This window comes from Ciconia boyciana, chromosome 6 (genome assembly GCF_034638445.1).
Source record: "Ciconia boyciana chromosome 6, ASM3463844v1, whole genome shotgun sequence".
NCBI lineage: Eukaryota > Metazoa > Chordata > Aves > Ciconiiformes > Ciconiidae > Ciconia > Ciconia boyciana.
This window is the reverse complement of record NC_132939.1, coordinates 3031824-3040243: the sequence shown is the minus strand read 5'-3', so window position 1 is coordinate 3040243 and position 8420 is coordinate 3031824. Positions and strand designations below refer to the sequence as shown.

The 8420-nt window shown below is 34.1% G+C and overlaps 1 protein-coding gene across 6 annotated transcripts in view; it reads right to left on the bottom strand.

Annotated features, from left to right (window-relative positions):
* The window catches only part of LOC140652631 (uncharacterized), a 46120-nt gene that overhangs the window by 21879 nt on the left and 15821 nt on the right, over nucleotides 1-8420 (bottom strand). For 3 of the 6 annotated variants that reach the window (XM_072863640.1, XM_072863641.1, XM_072863645.1), the window contains 6 exons: nucleotides 4764-4873; nucleotides 3765-3888; nucleotides 2786-2919; nucleotides 1066-1175; nucleotides 623-791; nucleotides 152-256 (listed from right to left, as the gene is read on the bottom strand). In XM_072863640.1, the coding sequence (XP_072719741.1) occupies nucleotides 152-256; nucleotides 623-791; nucleotides 1066-1175; nucleotides 2786-2919; nucleotides 3765-3888; nucleotides 4764-4873 (752 nt within the window). The remainder of the gene's footprint in view (nucleotides 1-151; nucleotides 257-622; nucleotides 792-1065; nucleotides 1176-2785; nucleotides 2920-3764; nucleotides 3889-4763; nucleotides 4874-8420) is intronic. The other 3 variants (XM_072863642.1, XM_072863643.1, XM_072863644.1) reach the window with 3 other exon arrangements.

Sequence of the window (8420 nt, the reverse complement as noted above, 5' to 3'; positions counted from 1 at the left end):
GATAACCCTGTTATCCTTTAGATTGTTTTAGCATACAGAAAGTTTAGTGTACAAAATTTTTAGCAGCTAATGCTGCTATTTTGCTGACATTTAAAGGGGCCATGTCAAAAGAACATAAAATTTCTTTTCTTACTTTATTTTAATGAGTTACCTTTTCCTTCAGTGTAGCAACTTTTTCTGTTAGATCATTGATGACTGTTTTCTGCTCAGTGTTCTCCACTTCATAAACACTGCATTTCTTTAAGGCTTCATTCAGCTTAGTATTAAAAATAAAAGTCAATGTGATAGAAATATATAGAATTATATTAAAATTGTGATGTTATAGTTATAATAATTGAGTTTACATAACAGTGGAGTTTATACTTTGAAATTCATAAACAAGGATAACTTACCACCCCAATAAAACATACTTTCATGCAAAGCTCTGTTGGGTCTAAGAAATCGTTACACCCAACTTAAAGCAAAGCAATTACATGAAGTGAACAAAACTGTAAAGAAACAGAGCAAAAACCTTCAGGTACAGAAAACAGCAATACTGCTGCTGGGACACAAATAGAAAGTTATGGCTAATGCTCGCCAGTTCTAGTAAGTTAAGTACTATTTAACAATAACTTGAACTTACTTTTTGCTCAGTATGCACAAACTTTTCACCAAGCTCTTTGTTCAGAAGATCCTTTTCTTGAAGCTGTTTCCTCAAAGTTTCAATTTGTTCTAGTTTTTCTGTCATGCTCAACAGTTTTTGTTCTTTTTCTCCAAGTGAAGTTTCAAGGAAGCTATTTCTGTCACTTAATCTAAGAAGAAAATACATATTTAGATATTTTGAAAACAAAGCTTGCTTTAAGCTTTCTAGACTTATTAGCCCCAAACTCTGTTCCTAAAAGAATAACTATTTTTTACACTTTCCATTTAAACTTCCAAGTACAAAAATAACATTACTACAAACAGAAGTGGGAATCAAGTAACTCTTTTTCAAGTGTTTTAAGAGATTATACTTCTCATTAGAAGTTTAAGCTTAAAGCAAAGAAAGCTAATCCTGTACGGACTTGTAAAGAACCTTTATTTTACCCTTTAAGCTGCTCATTCAAGCCAGAGATCAGAATTTGATGCTTTTCCGCATCTCGCATTTGTTGGTTGCGTAATTGGGTGAGTTGAGTTTGCAAACGTTCATTTTCGTTCTGCAACAAAATAATAATGAAGAGGATTATCACATAAAAAAACACCCAGAATAGCATAGATAACTGGAGTCATGAAAATCCGACTCTTCAGATTTACATCCTACATGGTAATAGAGACTGTTATTCTAGCACTTCAGCAGATATCAGCGCAAAATACAACACTAATATCAAAAGTTCAGATCTGATATTAGTTCAAATAGATGCAACCCACCTTTCAGAAATACCTCCTTCAGCAATGCTATGATAGCAGATACTCAAGGATGATTGCTGTATACCCAAAACAACACACACACTCATACTGTGTTAAGGCAGCTTACTTATCTTAACAGGGGAAGCTACTGCTTTGAAAAAATATTTTCCTCATTGGTTTGAAGACAGTACCAAACGCAAATTTTTTTTGCCTATTTTTTCAGGTTGAAGGAATACAAAAACCTGCATATGGGCAATTGTGGAGAAAAGAAAAAGGAAGCAAGCTTCATTCACACAGCTTTTTTTTTTGTTTGTTTAAACATGGTACAAATCTCCTACTCTAGCCAGATCCACTGCATCAATTCAAAAAGAAAACCACAAAAAAAAAAAATTACAACAGCAACCAAAAACCAAAAGCAGAACACATATCCAGAATCAACAGCAAATAGGACAAACATGGCAAACTTGTCACCTCTAATGAAAATAAGCTAGCATTTTGGAGGAGGCAGAACACACCTGTACCGCCCTCAACAGCCGCCCTTCTTCATCTACACCAAACGTTACCTGTATTGAAAGGCTTTGTTACAAGATTCTCAAGTAATAATTAATATAAGGTTGTCTTTCATCTTAAAACCATTAATTCTTTTTTATATATGTGCAACTTAACAGATAAAGAACTATGAATAATGCATCAAGCCTGAAGGAGTTTGAGTAGGAGATCAGTTGTGTCATTTAGTGAAAATAAGGCTTACAAATTATCATAGTAACTTGTCAATGAGGAAATACGAAAAATAACTTTTCTGATAAATATTTACTTTACTGCTCCTTTTGGTGCCTTCACTGAATAATCTTACAATACAAATATACATCAAATTAATAGCTGCTGTTTAGATTATATATAAATAAATATTAAAATATTATTTGTAATATATTTACAAAGTTTCTTTTCTATAAGTGTGTTTTTATATATATACACATATATATATAAATAATAATACACACACACACATATTTTATATAAAGAAACTTGAGGTATGTAAGAAGAGGGAGACTTATGCCAGTAGTAACAAAATGTAATTCTGGACCTTCTGACAAAGGCCCCCTACAAAGAATAGTGAAAATCATGTTGCCTTTTACTACGTTTCTAAAACAAATAACAAAGCTTACTTCCAAATAAGTTTCTCCATGTGGTGACTTCACTTTTGCTGAACAGAAGTGACAGGCTTCAACTTCAGAGCATAATATAGTATGTGTACACTCTCTGCCAACATAATTATGAAGTATAAAGCAGTCTTTAGACTTTTTTTTCTAGCTGCAAATTGACATTTTTGTCTTACTGTAGGCTATGATTGCAAGAATATAAACAGAGAATAAAGTAATTCTCTTATATCATCAGGTTTTACACAACTACAAAAGCTCACCTGAAGAGCCTCCATTCTACCTTGAAGCTGCAATCTATCTTCCAAATCCTGACAACGCTCTTCTAGAAACAGAATTTGTTCCTGCAGTTGATTTCTTTCCAATTCCAACTCTTCAACCACGCTCCGTAAACCTACTTAAGTCAAAGAAGAAAAATTATTTCAAGACAGGTCTACTAAAATTCCAGAAGTCTAGAAATGGTTTCACTTTTTTGTTCACGATTCTCACTAGTGTCGGGCACAATCAGATCTCAACCATTTCCAGTGGAAATGCCTGAGGCCCTGTATTTCCAAAAATTAGATGGCAAAAGTACCCTTTAACTGTTGAAAAAACAAAATAAAGTTGCATAGCTCAAGAACTCAGAGAACTTGGCAGAAATATTCTAAACAATACTGTGGCTCAATCAATAGTGTGGCTCATGTTACTTTAATCACAAGTTAATCGTGTACTTGCAGGATCAGATCTTAAGCAATTACTAATAAACAAAGTAAACTGGCCTGTATCAAAATTTGCAAGTGAGTCCATTCCATTTTAACAATAAGATATATTTGCAGCCTTTACCACCAACATAAAAACATTTGCTTTAAAAAAATAAGAATTTGATTTTTAAATTAAAGGCTTACAGCAATGGAATGCAATTCTGTTTTGCACCATAACTCATATAGATTGGAAACACATTCACAGAACAAGACTTGTAATATAAAAAACACATGATCTTGCCACATAGGATATTCCATGGGCACCAAGGCTCAACCAATTCCAGCGTTTAGTCATATTTATATTCTACTTCTGAACCAAAACTAGGCAGTTCATCCAGCACGCACATGCTTTAAAATAAAAAGGAAGAAAACGCAAGCCAAAAAAATTCAACAAAGATTAGAATACACCACAAATGGGCTGTTAGTTGAATTTGAAAACAAAAATAGACACAAAATACAGATGCTGTGCATGCTTTAATAAACTGTCTAGTCGCTATCACACCTGCATTAGGTGAAGTGTACTCTGGCCACCAACCTCCCATATTTTCTCCTTCAGCTGAATCAGTGCTATCCAAGGTGACGTTCAATTCTTGAAAGCATTGTTTTCTATCAAAGTTGTATTCTTCCTACGCACAAAACACGAGAATGAAGTTTAATTTAAAGAAGAAAGGAAACAAAGGGTAAAACACATATTCTGTTGTTAAAAGCATAGTTTCAATTAAAAGTCCTAAAACTCAGCAAGTGATTCAGGTGCCTGAATGTAAGTATATGGGATCGCTGTGGACACTGGAGTAACCTGCCCAGCTTGCAGCTATTATTTCCAGAAAAGCCAAGTCTCCCACAGGTTTTGTATGGTATCTGCCAGGCCTCTGAAGGCACCCTCAGGCATCTGAAAGGCCAATGGATAACTATGTTTGGATACCTTAATTGGTCCCTTGATTTCTACAGTTAATAGGGTTCTCTGAATCTCAGGGTAGAGTATCGGAGTTAACTAAACATAAAATTATTCTTCCAATGGCATGTTAATGTGACAATGACATCCTAATTCTTCTTACAAAAGTTTATCATTTTTGCATGCTAGTTACAGCACCAACTACCTAGAAGTACATCTGAATGAACTGACACTATTTACTAATTATTCAGTAAAGCTCCAACAACAACAAGATTTGTAAAAATTGTATCTAAACCAAAAATGGCCTTAACGTATTAAGCATGCACATAGCTTCAAGCATGTGAATTACTCCAGAGGGAAGCTCATTATTTTTCAGTGTAAAATTAAGTAGACTAATTACTCAAGGAATAGAGAGGAGTGATGCCATCGGAATTTCTCATCTTCTGGCTACATACACAATCGTTAAATTTACCAAAGTTTCCAGTTACATAACCAATCTAAGTTCTTAAGCCCTTAATGTTTTTAAGTGTAAAGCACCATATAAATAATAGTACTTTCCATATTTTGATTAACATACAGGTAAAAATAAACTCATCTCTTTTAACCCACCTGAAGCTTCCTGCTGGTCTGATTGCTTTTTCTTCTTCCCTGCTGCAGCCTGCCCATTCCTTGAACTGTGGTCAGTTCCTCCTCCAGCTCCTGTTGCCCTGAGACTATGGCTGGATCAGAGCAGCCAGGAAAGAACCAGTCATCCTCAATCAGTTTTGTGCCACAGGAAAGCAATTACATTTATATCAGACACTACTACATGAAAAGAGACCAGGGACAGGCTGAAGTCCCTATGAATGACCGACAGGAACAAGATTAAAGCAGCAATCCATTGCGTTCACCTTGTGATTTCCCTCCAACATTACAATGTAGAACATAAGAATAAAGTCTGCATATCTCACTAAGAAGAAGCAAACTGAAGTCTAACTTTACTTCTTCATCAGCTCTAAATGAAGACTTTATACAGGAGACTGGAAAAGGTGAGGTTATGCTGATACTAAAAAAAAAAAGCCAACCAATTAAAATGCCAAATTACATCTCATTTCAATTTACCACGTTAAAATATACCTAATTTGTATGATAAAGGCATCAGCTCAAACAGCTGTGTTTTTTATAATCTGAACAATCACATTCATTTTTATGGAAATGACGTGCTCCTTTCAACTTTAATTTTAGTATGAGCTACAAAGCCAGCTAATTTGAGGAAGTCACAAGCATGTGTTACACTGCAAACTGGCATCAAACAATCTTATCACAAATTAAAAATACCATTCTTTTTAAAACAAATACAGAATTACTTGTAAATAAACACACTGAATAAATTCAGAATACGAAAGCTTAGGTATGCATCCTGTTCATTGTTAGAAATGATTTTTCATTTAAAGTACATTCCCATCTGTTTTGTGATATGACAAAACATGTTTGGGGTAACAGATTAGGAAATAGATGTTTCATGCAAAGCAGACAAAACAGAACAGCCAGTGAAAAGAAATGAAAGTAAAGGTGGCTCCATACTTTAATTGAAAATTAGAATAATTAGATAATTACAAATTTAGCTTTCCATTTAACCACATCGCTCCACAGTTGTCCTCACAGCATGCAAAATTCAGAGAACTTATGTCAATGCATCTGTGAGGTAAACGCCGGAAACTATTAGGAGATTCAGCCCTACTGGGAATACTCAGCTTTCATCCAAGTTGTCCAAGGATTACTTATACCACAAATTTCATTAACACACAATTCTGTAACACCTACTAGATTTAAGTTCTTCCTGTAACATTTCAAAATTACATACTTAACATGTTGTCACAAAAGATTAGAGGAAAAAAGTTTTAAAAAAAAAATTAATGACCCTTTTAAAGTAGGACTGCTAAATTGGATTTTACTTCTGGTTTTAATTACACTTTGGCTTCTGGCACTGTCACTTTATCAGCATTCATTTTACACACCTTTGTTTATTTTCAAGTATAGATTCTACAATTTATTTTTTTTTAATCATTATAAATACTTCTTCAAAGCCATAAAAATAAATGCCCAATTTTGGTCACATGCCTTAAACCTCTGTTTACAAGAGCTGTCATTGAAGTCAGCCAAGCGATTCAAGGAGCAAGAGTTATTCCAGGTAAGAACTTAACCCCTTGGAGAAAAATAAAAACAAACATTCAATTTCTTGGAAGTTGAAATTGAGGTAATCTGTTTTTAAGTATAATCAGAATGAATAACACACTGTCCTTTAGGAACCCAAAATATTCAGGCTCCTAAGTATTTGGTAATGAAAAAAAGAATGAAATTACCATTGTCACATGAAAAATGATAGTATAAAAATCAGAGCTTTAGAATGATTCAGAACACTTAGACAAGTGCTAAAACACTTTCAGTTAAATTCAGCATTGCTTTAAAAACAATTAGTAAGTAAATACATTTTCTAATATTTTACAGCAGCTTAGGGAGCTTTTCATTTGCAATTATATCTAACGTAAAAACCGAAAAACTTCCCAGAACACCTTCCTTCAAATACATACTGCATTTAAATTAACTAATGATGTGTCTATATTTCCTCGTGTCACTATTCACACTAAATATCACAATCTTTAGTGGTTTGCAGAGGAAACAAGCTCCAGCCTATAAACGTGATCAACACTGTCATCCTCTATGCTTTTGCAGCTCCCCACACATACAACCCAAAAGAGACAATCACCATATAAGGCAAATTGTCGTAGACTATGATGGAATGAGTAGTGGGCTTATATATTGCTTCAAATATTGGTAGCTAATAGTAATGCACGCAAAGTTCTGCAATTTATGGGATGGCATAGAATTGTTTTTAAAAAAAAAAACCTACTGAATTTCAAGTACTACTAAGAATATTTAAATTAATTTGATTCTTACTTAGTCACAACCACTTGCAGCAAGCCAAGAAATTTTTCTCTAGATAAGGTTACAACATAAATATGGAGTCAGCTGTTACTACAAAGAGAAATGAAGAAAGATGATTCGGTTAATATAAATGAAGAAACAGGTATTGCAAGGCAGAAAAAAAAAATCAAGTTAAAACCAGCATTTGTTACATGTATCGCTAAAAACCACATACCATCAATAGCAAATCTTATAAGGTACTGTTGGCGATTTCCTCAAAAGAAGCAACGACAGAAGAAATCAGCAACAGTACATTACAAGTTGCCATTGCTGCAGGAACCTGCATGCACAAAACTGATGGGAAACTATGTTCTCACTGGCTGACCAAATCGCAGTGTAGGGTAGGAGTGGAGGGGGAAGGGACGCTGAGCGCTCATCAGGAGTAACGGCAGGAAAAAAGAAACAGAAAGGTCATGCTTATCCCAAGGGGAAAAAAAATGCAAAATTAAATACGGACTGACGCAGATGAAATTTTACAACTGTTATTAATATTGCATGTGGATCTGTAGTTACCACAGATGAGATAACAGGTAGTTTTAACGAAGGGAATATTATTCTCTTTCAATTCCAAAGCATTACATGCGTAAATCGCTCAAAAAGAAGAGACGTGATCCTTAAAACATTTCTGTGCTTACATACTGAACTTCCAAACTGATCATGTAAATGAAAAATAATTCAATCGCAGATTAAGAACAGAAGGCTCAAATTAACTAACTGGATTAATTATGATGGTAGGTTGTGCACATTAAAATTTGCCATTAATACCCACATCGTTAACTAACAGGACAAAAATTATAATATAGTGCCAGCTGGCATGGAAAAAAGCAGTAAAAACTGTCTGAAATTTAGCCAGACTTTTATAAATGTCAATAGAAGCTGCTTCACTTTCTCATAATCTGTTTTATTAAAAATTTAGAAAACTATAAAAAACCTGAGATTACCTGCAATGTTACTTTTTGTAGGTAATTTAATATTTTTAACTAGCTTCAAACCATTGCCAGTTAATGTTATACAGTTGACCTATACAAGTGACACTTACTAACAGATTACAAAATATTCTAAGAAAGGTTTCTCATTAATTATATTTAAAGAGAAACTCTGTCTCAGGTACGTTTTACTAAAGCACCACCTTCATTCATCAAATTCTAACCAATACCATAGTTCCCCACACCTTCGCTGCTTGTTCTAGGCAGGCAGCTTTAATATTTCAATGGTGAACTTTTTCTTATTGATCATTCATACGCAGACAATAAGCTTCTGAAGTAAATTCAAGCAGTCTTACAGAGCAGCAACTCAGATGGC